The sequence below is a fragment of the Pteropus alecto genome, unplaced genomic scaffold (genome assembly GCF_000325575.1).
Source record: "Pteropus alecto unplaced genomic scaffold, ASM32557v1 scaffold7, whole genome shotgun sequence".
Lineage (NCBI taxonomy): Eukaryota > Metazoa > Chordata > Mammalia > Chiroptera > Pteropodidae > Pteropus > Pteropus alecto.
The window spans coordinates 52,801,350-52,825,314 of NW_006494614.1; the positions used below are offsets into that span (position 1 = coordinate 52,801,350).

The following is a 23,965-nucleotide window of genomic DNA, read 5'->3' on the forward strand; positions in this document are numbered from 1 at the left end:
GAGCACATAGTTGAGTGTTGGGAACTAGATGAGAAGACAGTCATAAGCAGAGTTGTGCAGATGAAAATTAATATTGAGTGTATGTGTTTTGAGGACAAGATTTATAAAGAGGTGGTAAACAGTTTAGGTAATCTGTGGGGGGCGCCTGTAAATTTTGAGTTGTAAGAGTCAGAGGAATATGCTGTTCATATAAGATGGCACAAGGTTTTTCTTTTTCTTTCTTTCTTTTTTTTCCCACAAGATTTTTCAGTTAATGTGGGTCCCTATGGCTGAATTATGCTCATATTCTGCTGTGATGTAAGATTGGCCAGGAGCTATACATAATAGCAGATAAGCACTGGATAAGAATTAGAAAAAACCTAGATTATAGTTTCAAATCCATTTGTTACTAGCTGTGCGATATTAAATAAATAACTTCTATGAGCTTCAATTTTTATACCTGTATGTAAAGTTCTCTGTATAGGGATGAGTGTAGTAGATATTGTCTAATGAATGAATAAATGAAATAGGGAAAGTAATATCTGCCTAATGTATTTTTGTTGGTGTTTGCAAGGATTAATACTTATAAAAGTACTGTCCAAAATTTTAAAAAATTGTTACTACTGATAATAATTTTTCTGTATTTTCTAGTTATTATTATTATTATATTATTTTTACAGCTGCTGGACAAGGCCATATAGAGTGTTTGCAGTGGATAATTAAAATGGGAGCAGACAGTAATATTACCAACAAAGCAGGGGAGAAACCCAGTGATGTGGCTAAGAGGTATGTCTATTTGCTTTGCTCCTTTCTTTTGCTTTTTAAGTTTTGCATATATTCTCTTATACTCAGAAATGTATGAAGATTTAATGGAATTGTAGAACTCAGACAAATGCTGATGGAATGATAATTTTCAAGCTGAATAGACATTTGACAATACATCAATTCTTCTCTCTAAAGCACTGATTCTCAACTGAGAGGTAGTATTGTCTTTCTTGGGGATATGGGCATTTGGAAATAAGTGGGAGTTTGTCATAATGACTAGATACCATCACTAATATTTAGTGAAGTCAGGTCCAAAAATTCTTAAATACTAAATGTTCTACAGTACTTAGAATAGTGGTATACAACATAGAATTATCCCACCCAAATGTTGGTACCTGTTGAAAAGTATTATATGATAAAAAGGAGTAATCAAAAGGAGTCACATGGGTTTTAAAACAAATTATTTATGTTTGAATTAAATATAACACTTATTATCGAACACCTCCAGCTCAGTCCTCAAGGAATATTTAGGTCAGATCTTCAAGGAATATTTAGTCCATCCATTTGTTCATTTGGTGTTCTTTTTTTTTTTTTTTAATTCAACCTCCTGTATACTTGAATTCCAAGTGTGACAATTAACATTAGGATTACAAAGATGAAAAAACATAGTCCTTGCCCTCAAAGGAGCTTACAGTCTTACAGAGAGAGAAATTTGTGACATTATTATTAATTATAATCATTATATCATAATATATGTTATATATAAGGTACAGTAAGGAGAAAAAGTGCCCAAGTCTTCCTATTTGAAAGTTGTGGGGAAAAATATTAATATAAGTCATGGTAAGAGTTATGAAGGAAACTGCCAGAGGACAGAATTTATATAGAAGTCATGGAAAACTTTTTTTTTTATGGAGGAAGCAACATTTATGCTGACATTTGAACGAGGAAGAGTTGTAAGATAACACTTGTGTGTTTGAGGAACTGCATGTGGTTCAGAACTGCTTTTATCTAAAGTAAGAGTGTGGGCTAAAAGTTGTAAATGGAGCTTGAAGGAAGCAAGGACCTAATCATTCATTAAATTGCCATGCAATTTTTGTTTGTGAGTTCATGTTTCTTAAAATTTTGTCTGTGGGATTTCTTTGAAGCTTTGAAATGTGATTTAGTTGTACCATGTACTAGGAACATGATCAACTCAGGTCTACTTTATTTTTATTTTTTAAAACAGCTTTATCAAGGTATAATTGGCAGACAATAAAGTACACATACGTGGACATTACAACCTAATGAATTCTGACATATGTATACATCTATGAAACCATCATCACAAGCAAGATAGTGAACATATTCATCACCCCCAAAAGTCTCCTTATGCTTGTAATCTCTCTCTCATCCATTGTTCCTCAAGCAAACATTGATCTGCTTTCTGTCACTATAGATTAGTTTGCATTTCTAGAGTTTTAAGTGACTGGAATCAGAGTCTATATTCTTATATATCTCACTTCTTTCACTTATCATAATTATTTTGAGATTCATTCATATGTATTAGTAGTTTATTTCTTTCTTATTACTGAGTAGTATTCCATTGGATGTAGAATTCCATAGTGTTCCATAGTTTGATTATCCACTAACCTGTTGAAGGACATCTTGATTGTATCCATTTTTTTGGTGATTATGAATAAAGCTGCTATAGACATTCATACACAGGTTTTTGTGTGAACTTAAGTTTTCAGTTCACTTAGGTAAATACTTAGGAGTAGGATTGCTGAATCATTTGCTAAGAGTATGTTTAACTTTATAAGAAATGGACAAAGTACCCTCTAAAGTGGGTACTTTGCATTCCCACTAGCCGTGTATGAAAGTCTCTGTTTCTCCCTATCTTACCAGCATTTGAAATTGTCAGGTTTTTCGATTTTAGTAGTTTTAATGTATGTGTAGTGGCATCTCATTATGGCTTTAATTAGCATTTTTCTAATGAAAATGATTTTGATTTTGAGCATCTTTTCATCTACATACTTGCCATTTGTATATTTTCCTTTGGTGAAGTGACTGTTCAGATCTTTTGTCTACTTTTTAGAACTGCTTTTTTTTTTTTAATTGTTGAGTTTTAAGAGTTCTTTCTGTATTCTGGTTATTAGTTCTTCCACATTTTTGTTTCGCAAAGATTTTCTCCCATTGTGGCTTGTTTTTTCATTTTCTTAATGTCTTTGAAAGCAGAAGTTTCTATCAATTTGTTCTTTTATGAATTATGATTGTTATCATATCTAAGAAATCAGTGATTAAAACAAAGTCACAAAGATTTTCTCCTATGTTTTCTTTTAGATATTGTATAGTGTTAGGTTTTAAATTGAGATCTGTGATCCATTTTATGTTAATTTTTGTATATACTTTGAGGTATGCATCCAAGTTTTTTTTTTAATGTGGATATCCAGTTATTGTAGCACCATTTGTTGAAAAGGTTGTCCTTTCTCCACTGTATTACCTTTGTGCCTTTGTCCAAGACAGTTGTCCATATACATGTGGGCTTATTTCTAGACAATTTTCTCCATTGATCTATTTGTCTACCTTTATACAAATATCACATGGGCAATTGAATACTATGGGTGTGTCAGGAGTTATTCATATTTCTGGCCCACATTTCTTTGTCATTCATGCACCAAAATGCTAGGTGTGAATATAGTATTATCAAAATAACATGGAATCTAGCATAAAGCAAGTGCTAAGTAAATGATAGCTGTTAAATTACAACCCAGTAGTAGAAAGAATTAATTATATTAATCTTACAATTTCCTACACATGTTTATTACCATATCTTTAATGATTTGTAGTATCTGGTGGAAGGTAATGATATATGTGTGCATATGCATGTGGTTATGTAAGTATGTGAAAAATAGAATTTGAGGTTTTTGTGTTTAGTGAGTAATTCTCCATGTCCTAAGAGAAAGCATTAAACATTTCAATTAGTGAAACTGGAAAAAATATTCAGATTACATGCAGTCATAACAACAACAGCTCCAAAACAAAGAATATATTATTGGAAGCTTCATAGAGATAAAAGAAAATAGAAAAAGTGGATGGAAAAGTCATTATTTTTCCATTAAATTTCAAAGCCATGCTAAGTGTTTTGGATTGAACAAGAATGAAGATTAAGGGGGCTAGAGCTACAGTTAACCCTAAAACTGGAACCAGAACTAATTCTACAATCTAAATTAGGCCATCAATAAAGGTAGTAAATGCAGGTAATCAGGTTGGGTGGTTTGGGGCTTTTTATTCAGTTGAGCAGCTGTGTTTGTAGGCACACACTTTAGATACTGGGTCTCCTCAATAAAAATTATGGAATCAGTCTTTAATATGACTGCTTGTCCTTAGTGTCCAGTAACGGAGTTTTCCATGTAGCTAGATATAGTACATCTAATTGTCACTCATCTTCTCATACAGTTTCACTCCTTTACTATTGAGTGGGTTGGTGGCATAATATACAGAATGTAATTCCCTAAATTAAATGCAAGCTATAGTTTCAATTTGAAGATTGTGGATCTTGTTAATTGTTGGCTCTTTTCTACAGGTTTGCCCATTTAGCAGCAGTAAAGCTATTAGAGGGGCTACAGAAATATGATATAGATGATGAGAATGAAATCGATGAAAATGACATGAAGTTTTTTATAAGACATGGTGTTGAGGGAAGCACTGATGCCAAGGATGATTTATATCTTAATGAGTCGGATAAAACAGATGCCAGAAGTAAGTGTGCCAACCCTGTTGTGATTTATTCTTTAATAGATACCACAACTAGTTTTTACCACAAATTTAGAAATTATCCTAAAGAGAATTACCAGCTACAAAATAAAATACTTTGATTTTGGAGAGAACTAGAACTAGTACAATTTTTGTACCAGAGATTGTTGAACATACAAAAAAATCATCTCTGTTCCTCAAGGAGGAAAAAGTTATATAAGAGGAAATATTATTTAATTAGATCATAGGAAACAGAGAAAGAGACATCTCAAGGATGGTGTATCACCAAGGAAGTGGTGACAGATAAGGTTGCAGACATAAGCAGGAGCCCAGTCAGATCAATAGGGTATAACAAGGACTTTGTGTTTAGATTTTATTTTTAATAGAAAGCCATTGGTGGGTTCTGAGGTGGGAATATTGTGATCTGATTTATGTTTAAATATAATATCAATCTAGTTGTTGGGTGGAGAGAATAGACTGGGAAATGGGGGAGAACATAGCATTTCAGATGTTATGAATAGGTGGGAGGAGAACATAGTTACTTGCCCATAAAAGGTTAGAGGAAGTTCTTTACGTAATTTAAATTTGCCAAGAAAGCAAGATTAGAATTGTATAAGAGCAGATGCAGAATCTCTGCACAGATTTCCTGGGCTCCTAGAGTCCTTGATGTAGGCCTGCAACTACCAGTGATGCCGGAAATCTCCATTCTTATTTTGCTTCAGCCTTTTTATTCTAAAAGCTTTCATTACCATTCAAGAAGAGCTTACATAAATATCTGTTTATCTCTCTTTAAGGTATAGTTTGTATATCAGGCTTTCTTGGTTCTTCATCCAAACTCAGCATTGGTAAGACCATACTTTATCTGGAGGGTGGCGGAAGAGAAAGCTGAATCAGAATCCAGTTGGCCTTGACTATTTTGCCTCTAAATTGCTGGTCTCGTGGAAAACCCATTTCCCTTCACAAGGCTAAGGCAAAGCAGAGAGATCAGTTAGGGGGCTGAGACCTCAGTTCAGGAGAAAGTTGATAATGGCTTAGACTAGAGTGAGAATGATGGAAATGGTGAGAAATGGTCAGATTTGGGTGTATTTAGAAGCTAGGATTTGCTGGTAGATTTGGATTTGAGGTGTTAAAGAATGAGCATAGTCATAGTTGACCCTTAGATTCTTGGCTTGTGCTGCTAGGTAGTGAGTTTACAAAGACAGTTATTTACTCCAGATAGAATAGCAGAGAAAGCTTTTCAGAATTTGGATTTTTCCTCAAAGGATGGCCAGAATTTAGATAGCAAAAACAGATAAGGAAGGCATTCTTTTCATCCAGCATATATTTTAATATTTACTCTGCACACAGCCCTGGACTAATGGGATATAGCAGTGCATCAGAAATAGTCTTGCTTTCTGAAATTCAGAAAACATTCTGAACCTGCTCAGTATATTATTAAAAGAAGTGAGTGACATTGTGCTTTATCTATTTTTCTTTCTCTCCCACCACTCAGCATATATTTATTGAGTACCTGTGATGTGTCAGGCACTGTTCTGGGTGCTGGGGTTACATTGGTGAACAGACACATCGTTTCTCTATATTTGGTTGTTTTCTAAAGTGCCTGATATTTTTTTAAGTTGTAAAAGTCTTCATCATCTGCTCTTTCATTTCCACAATAGCAATGTTAATAACTTAACCATATTTGCTAATGGGATATCCTAAAATAGTTTTACAGTTTTATAACTAAATCAAAATTTATAACTAAATAAAAAATATTTTTTGTTTTTTTCTTTCATCAAATTGCATTATGGAGAGATATATATATATATGCCAAAGGATTTAATTTTCATAATTGCCAATGAAGGACAGTCTTATTTCATTAAATGGTGTCTTAGTATGCTTGGACAGCCATTACAAAATACCTCTGGAAGTTCCAGATCACTGTCTGGCAGGGTCTTTTTTTGGTGAGGACTCTCTTTTTGGGGTGGAGAAGGCTATCATCTCGTTGTGTCCTCATGTAGTGGAGAGAGAGTGAGCCACACTGGTGTCTCTTATAAGGACACCAGTCCCTTTGGACTAGGGCCACACCCTCATGAGCTTATCTAACCCTAATTACCTTCCAAAGGCCCTACTTCCAAATACTATTACACTATGCTTAGAACTTTAACTATATGAACTTTGAGGAGACACAAACATTGAGTCCATAACAAATAGTTAAACATTAAAATACCCCAAATTAGCGAGAAATGTGGGAGTGTTTCTGTCTCTTAAGAGGATATATGATGATGTTGATGCAAATGAATATCCAGGAGGTAGCAAGACAGTGGCATATCTTAGTGTTATATTTCTTATTGAACATACTGGAACTAAGTTAAAGTCTGGTAATTGGTGCCAATTTTACTTTCTCTAGCATTTCTACTGATAACACAGTTACTGGCATATAACTCTCCTGTCAGAATTTTTATTCTCCAAAATCCTAATAGTAATGATTTACACTTCTATAGTGTTTTACAAAGTTTACATAACACCTCCACATACATCATTCACAGTAAGCCCATGAGGCATATAATATCTCTATTTCTATTTTTAAAAATGCTCATTTAGTATAATACCCTTATTCGATAGTTAAAGAGCCTGAAGTTCAAAAAAGCTAAGTTAGTTGCCCAAAGTCACACAGTGACTAGAAGCAAGGCTTTCGGATTTCCCTATATGGTATCCTTGTCACCACATACATTGCTTCCTGAAAGAATGTTTTCTTGTCACATAACCCTAATTTTACTTCTCATGATATTTGGTCAGAGAGCCATGATTCATATGAATAGATAAGAAGAACTGTTTTAGTGGAGCTCTGTCACGGAAGAAAGGTGAGAAGGTTCTATTTGAACTGAGGCTAACCAAAACAAAGGCAGCTGTAGTAAAGTGAGTAGAGCTTGGGTACTAGATTCAGACATCAGAGCTTTATCATTTTCTGGACAGTATTTTCAGTTATTCTGGCAGGAAGAACTAGTTTTACTCTATTCTCTTAGGAAAATTTCCAACATGGCTAGATTAAAAACAATTTTTAAAAAGAGCTTCCAGAACATTGTTAGGCAGAACCTTACTCTTGAGGGAATGGTGGAAGCCTCTTTTCTGGTGAATGCAACCAAGGGCAGACCTGAAGATGCTGATACCAGGGGATCCCAACAGCCACCTAAATTACCTCACAGTGAGGTTAAGAGTTAATGATTCCTTCAGAATTTTCTGACAGCTTTATTTTAAATAGCTTTATTAAGATATGATTTCATATCATTCAGTTTACCCATTTAAGGTGTACATTTTAATGGTTTTTAGTATATTCACAGATTTATGCAACCATTACCACAATAAATTTAATAACATTTTCATCACCCCAGAAAGAAACCTCACAACCAGTAGTAGTCACTCCCCATTACCATGAGCCTCTTCTCCCTTCCCGCCAAGTCCCATCTCTAGGTAACTGCTAATCTATCTTCTGTTTCTATAGAGTTCTCTATTCCAGGCATTTCCTATGGAATGATACCATTTGTAGTCTTTTGTGACTGACTTTTTTCATTTAGCACAATGTATATAAGATTCATGCACATTGTAACATGGATCAGTACTTCATTTCTTTTTATAGTCAAATAATATTTTTGTGTGGATATACCACATTTTATATATCCGTTCATCAGTTAATGGACATTTGAGTTGTTTCCACATTTTGGCAGTTATGAATAATGCTGCTATGAACATTCATGTACATGTTTTTGTGTGGACGTATGTTTTCATTTCTTTTGGATAAATACGTAGGAGTTGGAATTGCTGGGTATCTGGTAACTCTATGTTTAACATTCTGAGGAACTTTCCAATGTGTGCATGATTTTACATTCTCACCAGCAATATATTAGGGTTCCAGTTTCTTTACATCCTTTCCCAATACTTGCTATTGCTTGTCTTATTGATTATAGCTATTTTAGTGAGTGTGAAGTGGTATTTCATAGTCTCGATTGGCTTTTCCCTAATGATTAATGATGTTGAGTATCTTTTCATGTGCTCATTGACCACTTGCATATCTTTTTTTGAGAAATGTCTTTTCAAATCCTTTGCCTGTTTTTCAACTGAGTTGTTTATCATCTTATTATTGAGTTGTAAGAGTACTTTTTTTTAGCTATAAGTCCCTTATCAGATATATGACTTGCAGATATTTCTCCTATTCTGTGAGTTGTCCTTTTAACTTTCTCAATGACGTCCTTCGTAGTGTAAAGGTTTTTAATTTTAGTGATATCCAGTTTATCTACTTTTTTATTTTGTTGCTAGTGCTTAGATTACTTTTTGGTGGTTACATTCAGAGTTAACAAGTTAAGAACAGCAGAGAATGAGCAGTTGATTTGTAGAATTTCATTTTGAGATACCTGTGAGGGTTATCATTGTCAGTGAACCACAAAATTTTTAAAGACATTTCAGGAAGGGTCGAGAACATGACTAGAACAGTTTCCTATTGTGGTGTGTTCGATACGAATGCACTCTTTTACTTTTGCCATACTGTGTGGCTCACTAATGCCCAATTGCAGTGCCATATATGAAGTTATGTGTTATTTTCTTGTCCCTATTTAATTTTATTCCAGGGCAAAACTCAAAGGACAAGATGACCTTTTCTTGGGACACTTGGTTTTGCCAGAGTACCTACATGAGACCGGTTGGTTATCTTGTCATCATAGATTTCTGGAACTGAGCCTTAATTTAGAACATTTTTCAGTGAATTATATTTAGGATCATGGTATCGTAGAACCCTATAACTATTTGAGGTTTGACTCCTGGCTCAACATTCCTGTCACATGTGTCATCCAGCATCCACTCAATCACCTTTAGTGACAAGGCACTTACTGTTGCCCAGGGGGCCCATTTTCATCTTTTGACAGTGTTTTTGTGAGGATTAAAATGTATAAATACTTATTGTGGTGTCTTACACATCATAGGCACTTCACAAATACATGATCGCTCTTGTTTTTTTGAAACATTTCTCCTTTGTTGAGTTAAAAATCTCTCTTCCTGGAACTAATCCCAATTAATCCTAGTTCTTACCCTGATGATACCATAGAACAGCTCTTTCAAAACATGACTTTCAAATAATAAATAATTATTATATAAGCTAAATAGCCACAGTTCTTTTGATCTTCTCTTTTATGAAACTTTTTTTAATCCCCTCTACTTGCTAGTAGTTACAGTGGTTCTCAAACCTGTTTGTCCTTCAGGAGTTTTTTCCTAAGTACTGATACCTGAATTTGTAGGTCTGGTATGGGGCTCAAATATGTACACTTTTAAAAAGGCATCTCAGTTGATTCTGATATATGCAGTTTGAAACATGCAGCTCTAACCCATTGAGAGATAAATCAGAGTGGTGTTAGGGAGTACGGGCTAATTTGTTGACCTGGTCCCATAAAGCAGGATTTCTCAATTTCTCTACTGTTGACATTTTTTGGGCTATATACTTATGTGTTGAAGGAGCTCTCCTGTCCTTTTTAAGATGTTTAGTAGCACCCTGAGCCTGTAGATGCTGATAGCCTGTTCTACACCTACCAAATCACAAGCAAAAATGTATCCAGTTGTTGTCAAATGTCCCTTGGGGAGAAAATCATTCCAGGCTGAGAAGCACTACCACAAAGGATAGAAAAATCATAGGTTTTATAGTTGGAGAATAGCTAAAAGCAACTCTCAACACACTTCTCTCAGTATCCTCTTGCATAGATAGTACAAGTAACTAATCATAAAATTTTGGGACTGGGTTAGTTCTTGTTTATTTTAAATAAATCCAGCATATTTCAGGTTTTCTAATTTTCTGACCTGCAGATTATGCATGGTCCTATAATACACCACTAGTCTTAAAACACTGATAGTCTTCTTTAAAAATTCTTGTTCATAGTATTAATAGTCATAACCATCTGATATATCCTCCAATAGCAGGAAAAAATGCTTTATTTAGGTTTTCTGTTGCTTGTTCATCTTAATATTCTGTTACTGATATTTATCCTTCTATGTTTATACCACTCTCCTTGCACCCCTTCCCCAAACCACATAGACACTGGCTCTAGAGGAAGAATGTGCTCCAGGACCAGCATCCTGTGAGTACATGAGCTGTTACCTATCTAAATTGCATTCCTATTCAACTCTGTCTTACAGTGAGAGCTTATAAGAAAATTGTAGAATTGAGACACCTTCTGGAAATTGCTGAGAGCAACTATAAACAGTTGGGAGGGATAACAGAAGAAGATCTAAAGCAGAAGAAAGAACAGCTCGAGTCTGAAAAGTAATGTCCTCAAAACTTAAATGGTTTGTTTTTAGTTATCTCTCTCAATTCCACTTGAGAGGTTGTCAACCAACAACTTGTTTTATCTCCATCAAAAGGTATAAGATTCCGTCCTTTTTTCCTCTTAAGCCCCTATATGGAGGTGTTAAGATTGCTTTTTATTGTGGTGAAATAACATAACATAACATAAAATGTATTATCTTAATCATTTTTAAGTGTACAATTCAGTGGTGTTAAGTACATTCACATTTTTGCACAACTGTTCTCTAGAACTCTTTTCTTCCTGGAGCTCCATAAAGAGGTTTTTTGTTTTTGGTTTTTTTGTTTGTTTGTTTGTTTGTTTGTTTTTTGAGAACACAGCTACTTTGAGCTTTTCAACCAAAACACAGTCTCTAACCATCTCTATAAAATCGTACTATTTACTTACGAATCTGAGACCCATGCTCTCATGTCTAGAGGTAGTGAGCAGTTGCATTCTTTACTTCCTGCACCCTAAATTGGCTCTCTGCACATTTGGTGCCTCTCTAATTAATGGCTGCTGGAATAGAGGATGCCTAGTGCTTATTTCCTACCGTGCTTCTCTGCTTGTCCATCTGCTTTTTAGATTGGACGGTGTACAAAGGGAGACAGGAGAGGAGACTTTTATTTTAATCAGAACTTGGATCTGTAAAGAACAGCACATATGGATTCTCCTCCTTTCCTGCCCTCTCTTGTGGTTGGGTCTCTTTCTCTCATATTCTTAGAACCTCCTGTTTCTTTTTCTTCCACCATCTTTTGAATCTAGACTCAGTAAGAGGTCTGGTAAATATATGCAGAGTAACATCTATATCTTTGATAAGGATTAATATGTTATCTTTCTTTGGGTACTTGGGAATTCGAGCAGAAGACAAAGCTTTGAGCCAAAATATTCTCTTTTAGTGGAATTTTAGATATTGAGAAGCTGTGGCAGACCAAAAAAAGATATATATTTTTAAAATCAGGGGCCTTCTTGGTGTCTCACAAATCACATCATATAGCTAGCTGTTCATTTTTTCTATAAGGATTACAGTGTTTTGAGATTTAGAATATTTTTTGTATTGTCTTTTGCCTAAAGCCTAGCTGAAAGTTTTTAGATTCTCTTGTAGTCACCTAGCTGAAAGTTTTTAGATTCCCTTGGAGTCTCCTAGCTGAAAGTTTTTAGATTCCTTTGTAGTCTAGAAGAGTGGAGCAATTCTTTTCTAGATAATGAGTTTAAATTTTGGTTTCCTTTGCTTCTCTTTTAAGGCAGATTGCTATACTTTTGTTATAGCTACTTGAATTACTTCTCAATACTACCATGTGCCAGGCACTAGATAAGCCTCTTATATACCTTATCTCATGTAATCTTCACAGCTCCAAGAGCACATTGCACAGATTAGGAAACCAAGACTTAATATAGAGCTTAAGTTACTTGAATATCCAAACCTATTATCTAAGATCATTATGATTTTAATAGTTTTTAATGGAACTTTTACTCTAAAGTTCACATTTCAGTGTGAAATGTTTATACTATCGATGTGATTTTGAAGAGATTTTTTAAGAAGATTGCCTTAGCTCTTGTGCCAGAATATAGTTTCATATCTGCTGAGACTGCAGTGTTTCTTCTGACTAAGCTTTAATTCTTCTCTAGCATTTGTTCTACACTTTGTGTAGAATGCAACTTAAAACATTTATTCTTTGGATAAAAACTCCTGATCTTAGATCTCATTATAAAGAAAAACTAGATAAGTGCTGGTTTGAGAGATGCCCTTTCGTTTTTGTTTTTATCCATTAGCTCAAACTCTCACAACAGTAAAACATAGTTGTATTACTCTGTCCTGGGGATGATTTTCTCTTCTTATTTGCTTAATTCTAAGCATCCACAGTTGATATTCTTCTTCCCTGTCCCCAGTCTTAATCCCTCTCACTTCTGTACCAGAGCAACTACTATGTTCTCTGAGATTTCCTTCCTTGGCACCTGACATCCAACTCAGCATGCCTTGGGAATTCTCTTCCCCTCACCATCAAACAATAATGCAGGAAAAAAAAACCTGGTTCAAATCACATTATCTCTTGCCTGGATTTATCTTAACATCTCCCTAATATGTCTCCCAGCTTCCTGTCCCTGCTCCCTGATTCTCTGCCCCCATACCTTGCAGTCTGTTCTCAACACAGTATCCAGAGTAATCATTTTAAAACCTAAGTCAGATAAATTTCACATACTGTTGACTGAAATAAGAAAGGTACACAAAAATATAAAATATTCAGTTTCGTTTATAAGCATAGGCAAAACTAATCTAACATGATAGGTATTTAGAACTGTGGTTGCCTGTGGAAGTGAAGGTTGCCCGGGAAGAGCATGAGGGAACTTTCTGAGGTGATGGAAGTATTCTATATCTCAGTAGTGGTGAAATACAAGGGTTTGCACGTTTATCAAAACTCTTGAATTTTTCACTTGATATTTATGTATTTCACTCAAGATAAATTTTACATCATTAAAAAAAAGCAAAACAAAACAAGTCTAAGTCAGATCATGCCATTTCTCTGCTCAGACTCTCTAATGGTTTTCTACTTCACTCAGTAAAAGCCTAGGTCCTTGCTCTGACTTACAAGGCTCTGCTTTTTCTGGATCCCTTTTACCTCTCTGACTTATAACTCTCTCTTGTATACATGAAAGTACTCCAGTCACATTGGCCTCCAGTTTTCTTCCAATTCACCAGGGATACTTCTGCTTTGGGGCCTTTGCATTTTCTGTTCTCTCGGTGTGGAATGCTCTTCCCCTGGATGTCTATTTAATTATCTTTTTTATTTCCTTTAGGACTTTGCTCAGAAACCCCCTTCTCAATAAGGCCTTCCCTGGTCACTGTGTATAAAGTGTTAAACCCCTCTTTGACAACATTTTATATTATGCTTTCTTGCTTTATTTTTTTCTCCCTAAGCATTGATCACCTTCCAACATAACCATATTTACTTTATTTTCTTTACTGTTTGTCTCCCTCCACTGCTAAGGTAAGCCCCATGAGGGCAGATTTGGCCTGTTTTGTTCCCTGTGTATCCCCAAGGTCTAGAATAGTGCTAGTTCATAGTAGACTCTCAATACATATTTGTCAAATAATTATTTTTTTATTTGTCTTAAATACAATGCATGAATACTTTTTACTATTACCAAAAATAATATTTAGTTCATGTTGGAGCTTGACTGAAAACAAAATTTCTTTTGACAGGACTATCCAAGAGTTGCAGAGCCAGCTGGAATATGAACGACTACGTAGAGAAAAATTAGAATGTCAGCTGGATGAGTGTCGAGCCGAGGTGGATCAACTCAGGGAGACCCTAGAAAATATTCAGGTCCCCAACTTTGTGGCTGTGGTTGGTGTCCTTAACACATTTATCTTTCTCAAGAAGTAATATACAAGAGTAGATAAGAATATAAGTTTTGGGCTAGGGCTGTTTGGATTTGAATTCTGGCTATAACCCTTTTTGGTTTGAACAAGTCATTTAATCTCTCTATGCCTTAGTTGTGAACTCGAGATAATTTATACTCCCTAGAGTGTTGTAAGGATTAAACGAATATATATACATTTTCATGTATGTATATGTGTGTATGTGTATATATAACTACATGAAAATATAACTATATAAAACTTTATGTATATATATACACATACATATATGTCTACTATATATTGGTTAGAAGAGCAGCCTGGTTCATATATGTGCAGTAGTTATTGTTATTATTATACCACATAAGGAGAAAATATTTTTTAAGCAAAGTGATAAGAATTTTAAGATAGAGAGTATATATATTTTAACATTCTAAATAGCCCAAATAAAGTGCTTTGAATGGAATCCATATAAGAAAGCTTCAGCTCCTCAAAAGAGCATTTTTAAGAATAGAAAGGAACCAGTGCAGAAGTTGTCATAACATCCTTTGTTCAGATTACAGAGTAGTCAAAACTAACATTTGTAACATTTAACAAAGTTCTTTCCCATGTTATCATAGTCGTTTGATCTGCCTTCATTTAACATCTGAGGAAACCGAGGCTCAGAGCGGTTAAGTGACTTGTCTAAATTCACACAACTAGTAATGGTGGGATCAGTATTCAATCTCTAATTTTTGACTCTATAACCTTAATTCTTTCATAATTCCAAGATGGAATTATGAACTTGGAATTCAGAATATAGCTCTGGAATATAGAAAAATGCTTAGAATGATAAAGAAAAAGGACAAATATGTAGAAGGAAGCTAAAAAGAAACTGTTATGAGAAACAGATACAAAGAACAAGTACAGAAAATCAGGCGGAGTATAGAAAATAGAGTGAAAGCGACAGCAAGAAACCCCAGTGGTACTTGTATATCAGGCCATCTAGTCTCAGAATAGAACAGAGAGAAAGTACACTGGGGAATGACCCTCATTCTCTTCTGAAGACAGTCATGATGTGGCCCTTGTGGACAACTCATGTGACAAAGCGTAGGGATTCAGGTGCATTTCATATTTCCTGTCCCTAGGGAAATGTTTTCTTTCGTTATCGTGGGTGAATTCTGTACCAGACCTGTATCACCTCACATCTAATCTATAATGCAAACTTGCTGGTTCTTTTTTATTTTGTATAAACTAATCATTAGTCTTTTTAATAACCACCTCTATAGTAATAAAATAATATGTGCTTGTTATAAAATACTAAAAGCAGGGCAGACATTCCTCTCCATACTGAGTTCCATTCTCCAGAGGAAGCTCATGTGAATGATTTGGTATGTCTCATAGCAGACGATATTCTATTCATCTACAAACACATATGTGTATTTCTCTTCATATGCAAATTCAGACACTCTCTGGATTTTGGTGTGTCACCAGGGCTTAATTTTCCAAGGGATATGATTATATATAATCCATTTTCTTCATTTTGCAGGGTTCATCTTATACCACCCTTAACCCGTGGGGACACTTGAGTATAGAAGGGCCAGCCTGTGCAGCCATGTCGTGTTGGCTACAGGACTAGAGGACACAGACTTTCATAAACTACCACTTGTATTCCAAATGTTCCCTCTCCACCTAGTGATAGGAACTTAAGGTCTATCTCCAGCTCTTTAGACCTTTTGGAGATCACCAAAGCTGCCCTCCTTTTTAGTCATTCCAAATTGTCTACTTAGAAAATTTTAGTATTTTTTAGCTATTTAAAATATTCTTTTCTTGCCCAGAAGCATCTATTCCCACGGTGGGGTTTGATTTCATACTCCACAGCACATTCTCCGCAAAACCTCACTCTCTAACAACAAATGTAGGCTTTCAGGAGAGCCGACACAAGGTCCCTATACTCCAGGCCCAGTGTTTTTTGAAGTCTTGCTTTAGGTTATCTAATTTTCGTAAATGAGCAAATGTCAATGACTTCTTATGGTAACTGCAATACAATGCTGCTTATTTTCTCTTCTGTAAAAACTTCTTAATCTCAATTTCCTCATCTTTAAAATGAGGTTAACATGTACCTTATGGCAAGGTATTGATGTTAAAGGAAATACTGTGTGGAAATCCTGAGGTATTTTCTATCTAGTGGTATTCATAGTATTTTATTCTCCCCTCATATTCTTTTCTCTTTTTTCTTTTCATTTTCTATATTTTAGTTGAATACACATAATAGACAAATAAATGTGTAGAGCCCCATGCGTTTGAGAGTAGGAGGAGTTAGTTTATTTTGGAATCTAAATATATAAAGTTTAAGTAAAATTAACTTTTTATTCAGTGCTTATTTATATAGATTCTTCAAGAAGTTTTGACTAAATCTTTTTCCTACCATCTCCTGGTCAGGACCTATAATGATTACAACTGTACCTTTAAGATGTTTTCCCCTGTAAAACAATCTTTAATAGTATAATTTTTACCTAGAAAAAAAATTTTTTTTGATAGTTTCTTAAGGTAGTTCACATATATTATGCACTTAGTTTTTTTTTGTAACAACAACAACAACGATAATAACTGAATTTGATAATAACGTTTTATATTGCTTTCTCACATATTATCTCATTTTAGCTTGCATTAAACCTCACCAGCCTTATTTTTTTCCTATTCTCTTACATGTAACCTCTTTTCTGAACTTGCCCCACCATCAAACCTTTGTTTATTTTGTCCACATACCTTGAAGGCTGTCCACTTTGCCTCTCAAAATCCTCTAGGAACCATCTCATTTGTCAATCCTAATCCCTAATTCCTCTGACCTAATCTCTTTGACTAAATATAATCTCTTCTTCTTTCACCAAGCACTTTGTATTATTCTGATGACACTTCATCATTAGTTTTATAGTTAGGTGCTTACTTTACCCACAGTACCAAAATTCAAGTTCCATGAGATCATCTAACTAATAACTAATAACATCATCATCACCATCAATAGTAAGTTACTGAGTACTTGTTATAAGTTGGGCTCAGTGCCAGGAACTTTATATATCCAGCAGATCTCCAAAACTAGTATCATTCAGAAAGTCATTGGTCCAATGCATTGGACCATGCTTGCTAATCAAGAATGGCCAACCTGGAACTGGTAATATTCCATGATTACTTTCATGTTTAACTTACCCTGGTTTTCTATCTACAAGGATATGGAACTGGGCTTTAATTTGATCTCCTCTGGGCTTTTCTCTGTCCTTTGATGTTCTAGCCTATAAACCTATAATGATCCTTGGAATAATTTGAGGGCTTAAGTGAGCTTATCCAAGCTGAGCTTTTAGTCTAGAGAAGTTCCAGATGTTTGTTCTCGCACTCGCTCTCGCTCTCACTCTCTCCTCTCTTTCATTATACTCTTTTGACATTCTTGTTAAGAAGAGTCTGTTCTTGTAATCAGAAAGATGGGATTTATTTTCTTTTAGGTTCATATACTTCCCAGAACTTCTCAGATTGTATTGAAATTTTTTTAAAAAAAGAATTCTATATACTCAAGCAATAATTTGGAGATATATAACCTGTGTCAATACTTTCATGTATAGTATTATTAATCACTTCATCAAACCTCTAAATTCTTTCAGAACAAAAAATACTATTTTTTATTTAAAATATATACATTTTCACACAGGGATTGTTTAATTTTGTCATAATATTAGACTGCATTTACCCTTAGAATTGCTTTTGATGCCTAGGCATCATGATTTATATATTCAGTATCTCTATCTTATAGTTCTTTTTTATTGTATTTAGGAGAAAACACGTATTAAGGAGAAATTTGTTTCTAGGTATAATTTGCAATAAGGAAATGAGTAACTTTGGTGAAGAATATTCACTAAATGCAGGTACTTCAGAAATTTGAAAGTTTGTAAATTTCAACGAACACTTACTGGAGGCCTGTTTAGTGCTAATAAGCACATAGTTTTTTGAAGAAGTTATATAGTAAGGCTTGGTTTCACAGAACAAGTTATGTATTTGGTGTTAGTAGAGGCTTTGGTATTTAATCATCTTCAGAGTATTTGGAGTTTTTAAAAGCTCTTTTGGCAGTAGCATATATGAAAGGTAGATAAAGGAAAATAACTATTGCTGTTTCTAGAAAATTGGGTACCTCTGACAAACAGCTACCTCTCTTTCCTTACATTTTTTGTGTTCTTTCTCTAATTTCATATAGTTGGATGATCTTGCCCTATTTCAGTGTTTTTTTTTTTTTTCCCATGGACATCTTTACATCTCCATCCCCTAATGATCTTGACAACCTCCTGAAACTTGGGGGTGGGGGTGTTGAATTGAGCATTTGCTTTTGTATTTACTATCTACCACAGACTCCTCAGTAGAAACCATATCTTACTCCTTTTGTATACTATAGAGTAGTGTATACAGGACAGTTGTAGGAACTGAATATTTGAGCATATTTTTGTTGTTGTTTGCTTTTACTAGAAGACAGGATAGAGGAATGATTATAACATGAACTTTGGTGTCAGATAAAATTTAGATTTGAATCCTGCCTTTGGGTAAGTTGCTTAACCTCTTAGACTTCTTTAAAATGTTGGTAATACTACCTGCTTTACCTTGTTAAATTTGTAAAGTATGAAATACAGTGGTACCATATGCCAAGTCTCAAGGAAAGGTTTGTTGTTATTGGTCTTTTGACCAGTTGGTATGCTTTTTCAAGGGCAGAGACCATCTGTATTACCCTGTGCTCACCAGCGCCTTGCCATACTATAAGGGAAGGCTACCAGATTCTCCATCTAGTCCTCTCTCATGTTTGCAGCTGAGAGGTGGGCAGAGAACAGACATGTGGTTCTAGTTTTTTCAGGTGGTGTTGGGATAATGGCAGCTTACTTCCATGTTTGTACACTACCATTCAAGTTAAGCTGACTGACCTCATTAGTGAAGGTGCAGGCAGGAACACCCTGGGAAATAGTAACTCCAGCCATGAGCTCTACCCATGGATATATGCCTTGTGCCATTCTTGGAGCCTCCGCGTTCATATATGTCTTGCTTAACTGGGTGCAGAGCATTTTTCACTGGAAGCATTATTCAAAGATGATTAACATCCAGTGAACATCCACTGAGATTCTATCCTTCTCTTCCTTCTTCCCTTAGCATTTATTAAGTGAATCTTCTGTGTCAGGTAGTGGGAATACCATGATGGATAAGAAATACTCAGAAACAGTGGATGGGAGGGCAAAGTGGAAAATGAGATAAGAACAGTAGAGGAATGAATGTTGTGTGAACACAAAGGAGGAAATGGAGGAGCCAGGACATATGAGTTCTAGTACTATGGGGCTTGCAAAGAATCCAAAAGATGACATGCTAACACTTTGTTCATTTTAGTTAGCAATATATTATGAAATGTTAATCTAAGAAAGAAGCAGAAATAATAAGGTGTTAGAGATAGTACTGGATGGTTTCTCAAGGTGCCTCTCGGTCTTGTAAATCAGTACAATATGAGGCTCTGGTACTCAGTTTTAAGAATTTATTTATGCAAAATCCTAAAAGAAATTTAATCTGGAAGTGAAAATATTAGTAATGTTAAATTTTTTCTTTTGGAACAGATAATGTAGAAAGATGAAAATGTGTCTAGAATGGAAATCTTATCTGGCTGTCTTCCTTTGTAGGAAGATGACTATTCTTGTGAGTCAAGCAAAGAGAAGAGGGAAATGAAGAAAAAAGTGTCTTCTGCGGGAGTTTTTGTGAGAAGGTACTAATCACTGAAATAATTCTAAATAAACTTGCTTGATTTTTCTTTTTTCTTTTAAAAATTGATGAAAATGTTTATTAAACTCCTCTCAATATTACTCTGATATGCTATTACTCCAATTCTGAAATACATTACATAATATCAAAGAGATCATTAAAACTATAGGGATTCAATTATACTTACTCCCTCTCCCAATATACTCTTTTATGTATTTATGTTGGCAAATCAAGATTCTATACTTATGAATATTAATTTTGAAAATATTCACATAAGCTTTAAAATATAATATAGTACAGTCTAATAATAAAAAGAAATCCAGTTCTAGATATTAAAAATTATTCTAAATATTAAAAATTATTAAAAATTCTCTTCTGGCTTCATAATAAAATTGTATGTTTCTTTACTTTCTAGACTTTGCTACTAGTGTAGATATGTTTTCTTTTTCTTAATTTTTCAAAAAACTTTACTTTTAAAAAGCATCTGGACTTGGGAGAAAATGGAACATAAGACCAGTAAGTTTTAGAAAAGGACAACTTTACAGCAACAACGAAATATCTCACTGAGGAAAGTTTTACAAAAAATGAAAGTCATTGCTTGTAAAAGGAAAAAAATTAATGTGTGCTTGTTAAGAATACCCATTTAGATAATCTGCTATAGAATTCAACCATTGTTCTGTCTCGCAAGCTCTATAAGAAAAGAATATAGAGATGAGGCAGATTGGACAGTATAAAAAGCAGATGGTTTTATTATTTTTTCTTCCCTTTTTTCCCCCTTGACTTTGTTGACCGAAAAACAACCATGGCATTTCATTTTAGTTCTAACTTCAGTTCCCTCGCTTTTCCTATTCCAACTCCCTTCTCCTTGACCTAGCAAAGATTTGTCACTCTCTTAGGGCAATTGTCTGGATCATCCTTCCCTCTGAAGAGCTGATTGCCAGCTTTGGGCTTCACCGGCAGAGGCCTTCTTGCCGTATACCAGATTGCCCACCATCTAGGCCCTGGCACATACCTTACATGGATGCTAAACGCCATTTGACACAGTATCATCAGAACCAGTTTGCCCTGATATGAATGAATGTGATTGCTAAGACCAGTACAGGCTGGTTAAGGATCTGTAAGGAAGTGTTAAAATCCTTTTGATAATATTTCTAGTTATTATTGTTAGTTTCTCTTTGGTTTCCAATAGACTTTCAATCTGTAGTAATAATATTTGTCAACATTTATTGGGCATTTACTATGTGTGAGATCTGTGCCAAGTCCTTTACAGATATTCTCTCAATTCTCACAACAGCTATATGTGATAGATACATTTTATACATAGAGATTAAATAATTTGTCCGGAATCACATAGCAATGTGGAGCCAAGATTCTGATCTTAATAGAGAAAGTTCAGAGTCTGTATTCTTAACCATGACTGGAATTCACAAATATATTTCCCTCACCTTCTGGGACATATCGCCTTACTTTTTCCTTCTAGTTTGGTGACCCAAAAGTTAATCCCAACCCTGGAAAAAGTCTATTATACTTGCTCTGGTTTTCCCATGTCTCTAGTCTCTCTCTGTACCAGTGAGGTAGGAAATATCAAAAAACTGTTGTAATAGAAGTATGTACCCTTCTGGCAGTGGTTCTCCGGTTGTTCCCCAATATCTGTTCTCCCCTTTTTCTATATTATTAGGACTTATGGGGGCTTGCGGCTGCTCAGGATAAGGACTTACTTTCCAGCCTCCTTTGCATCTAAGATATCAAGTTGTGGGCAATAGACTGAGCAAAAATGACATGTAACCTCAGGGTCATGCCCCTAAAGAGAAAGGATTTGCCCACCTCTTGCCCATTTCTTCTTCTGGAATGTGGATGTGTTATTGGATCTTGAGTATTGGACCAAGGTCCAGTGAACGAGGGCAACACCAGAGATGGTAGAGCAATAACATAAGTGGGAGCCTAGTTCTTGATGCATAGAGCTGAAATATTAACCCTGATATGCTTACACTTCGATTGTAGGTCAGAGAAAAATAAACCTCTATATTTTTTAAGCCACTATTATTTTGCATTTTATTATAGCAGCTAAATCTACATTGTAATGCAACCCTCAAATTATGTGTATTTAACTATAAATCATATGTATTATGTATGTATGTAATATATATTATAAATCATAAATTATTTAATTATAAATCATATATATATATATACACGTGTGTGTATGTGTGTGTGTATGTGTGTGTGTGTATAATCGTCATGTTATATAGGGTGTTTGCCAGCACTAACAACCATTCTGATTTTTCAGGACACCAACTGGGTGTTCAGCAATTCAGTTCTGATGCTAAGTACCCAGAGTTAGTGTCAGATGCCACAGGTTAAGGGCTCAGTCTCACAAAAGTGCTCCAACTTTAGACACCATTTATAAGTCCCAGGTTGTCACTGATACTTCTGATTGGCTGTACATTTGGGGGTTCCTGTAACACCCTCTTCAGGTCCAGAACTCAGGAAAGTACTTTACTTACTATTACCAGTTTATTAAAAAGGGTATATCTCAGGAACAGTTAAATGGAAGAGATGCATAAGGCCAGGTATGGACTGAGAGGTAGGTGTGTGCAGCTTCAGTGCCCTCTCTGCGTGCGTCACCCTCCCAGCACCTCGATGTGTTCACTGGTTTGGCCATTGGTGATTGAACTCAGCTTCCAGCTCCTCTCCTTTTCTTTCTGCTCCCTGGAGGCTGAGGTAGGGGCTAGGGGAGACTGAAAGTTTCAACTCTCTAATCACGTTTTATTCTTTCTGGCAACCAGTGCACATTCTGAAGCTATGTAGGGAATCCCAGCCACCAGTCATCTCAGCATAGACACTCTTGTCACTTGGGAGATTTCAAGGATTTTATGAGCTGTGTGCCAGGAAAACAAAAGCTTGCTATCACCTCTATCACTCAGGAAATTACAAGGGTTTTAGGAGCTCTGAGCCAGGAACTGAAGACAGATCAAATTTATATTTATTGTGTCACATTATATTAATGAAAAAAACAGAAGTGAAAAAGGTGTTTTATGAAGAGACGTAAGTAGAAATTCTAGTATTTTCCCCCATGCCTCAGTAGATTGTTTATTCAGCTCTTGTGACAGAAGACTCAATTTGAGATTACTAGGGTATTAATATGAGATTTGGAGTTAAAGTCTGTGTCACTTATCTGCTGTGTGACCTTGACACGTTACTTAACTTTGATTAGCTTATTTCTTCAGCTGTAAAATGAGGATAATACCACTTGCCTAAGAACTGCTGTGAAAAATAGGTGAGTAGATACATATTTTTTTTAGCATATTCACTGTTGTAGTCAATAGTAGCTATCCTACAAAATAACAATCACTAATTTCTGCCTTGATGATCCATAACCTTTTTCACTGCCTCATTTTTTTTTTATTAAAATATATTGAAATCTTTAAAATATTTAAAACTTTAAAACTTAAGATGTTACATATTTAAATTCTTAAAGATCGACAAAATGGGCATTATAAGCTTTGAATTGTTTTTCAAATATGTTGAAGGGTTTTTACTGACTCTTGACTAGTCCTTACATAATCTTCCCAAGTAGTGTGAATGGGCAAGTTAAAATCTAGTCTATGGCTATAGACAAGGTGAAGCTAACTAATCCTCTTAGAGACTTAACACCAACAGAAAAATCCCCCAAAAGTCTAGTGTTCTTAGAAACTATAAATGCAACATTCTCAGCACACTCATAATAAAATATTTAAAATATTAAAAAGTTTGGATGAAGGTCAGCTGAGGTCTGTTCATATCATATATTCCCCAGGAGTTTATCAAGTACCTTATATATACTTAGAGGCCTTCTGAGAATGCAATATTTCAGTATAGGAAACAGACGTACACAACAATAGCTATTTCATAATGAGTGCAAGTGCTGGAAAAGTTTTGAGGTATATGGGAACACAATCCCCTCATCTTTCTTCATTTGGATATTTCTATTCTCTAAACAAAAATCTATCTAAACTCCAGAACACCAAAATGAAATTTCCATGGAAAAGATACAGGATCTAGAAGTAATGGGAATAGGGTATGGTTTATATGTTCATTATTG

General features: G+C 35.0%; 1 protein-coding gene across 1 annotated transcript in view; it reads left to right on the forward strand.

Annotated features, from left to right (window-relative positions):
* Positions 1–21,969, forward strand: part of ANKRD42 (ankyrin repeat domain 42) — a 42,459-nt gene extending 20,490 nt beyond the window's left edge. Inside the window, exons 9-14 of the mRNA XM_006926867.3 lie at positions 660–765; positions 4,307–4,482; positions 10,630–10,756; positions 13,978–14,122; positions 19,806–19,888; positions 20,781–21,969. Coding sequence (XP_006926929.3) covers positions 660–765; positions 4,307–4,482; positions 10,630–10,756; positions 13,978–14,122; positions 19,806–19,888; positions 20,781–20,958 — 815 coding nt within the window. The 3' untranslated portion in view covers positions 20,959–21,969. The remainder of the gene's footprint in view (positions 1–659; positions 766–4,306; positions 4,483–10,629; positions 10,757–13,977; positions 14,123–19,805; positions 19,889–20,780) is intronic.
* The last annotated feature ends 1,996 nt before the right edge of the window (positions 21,970–23,965 follow it).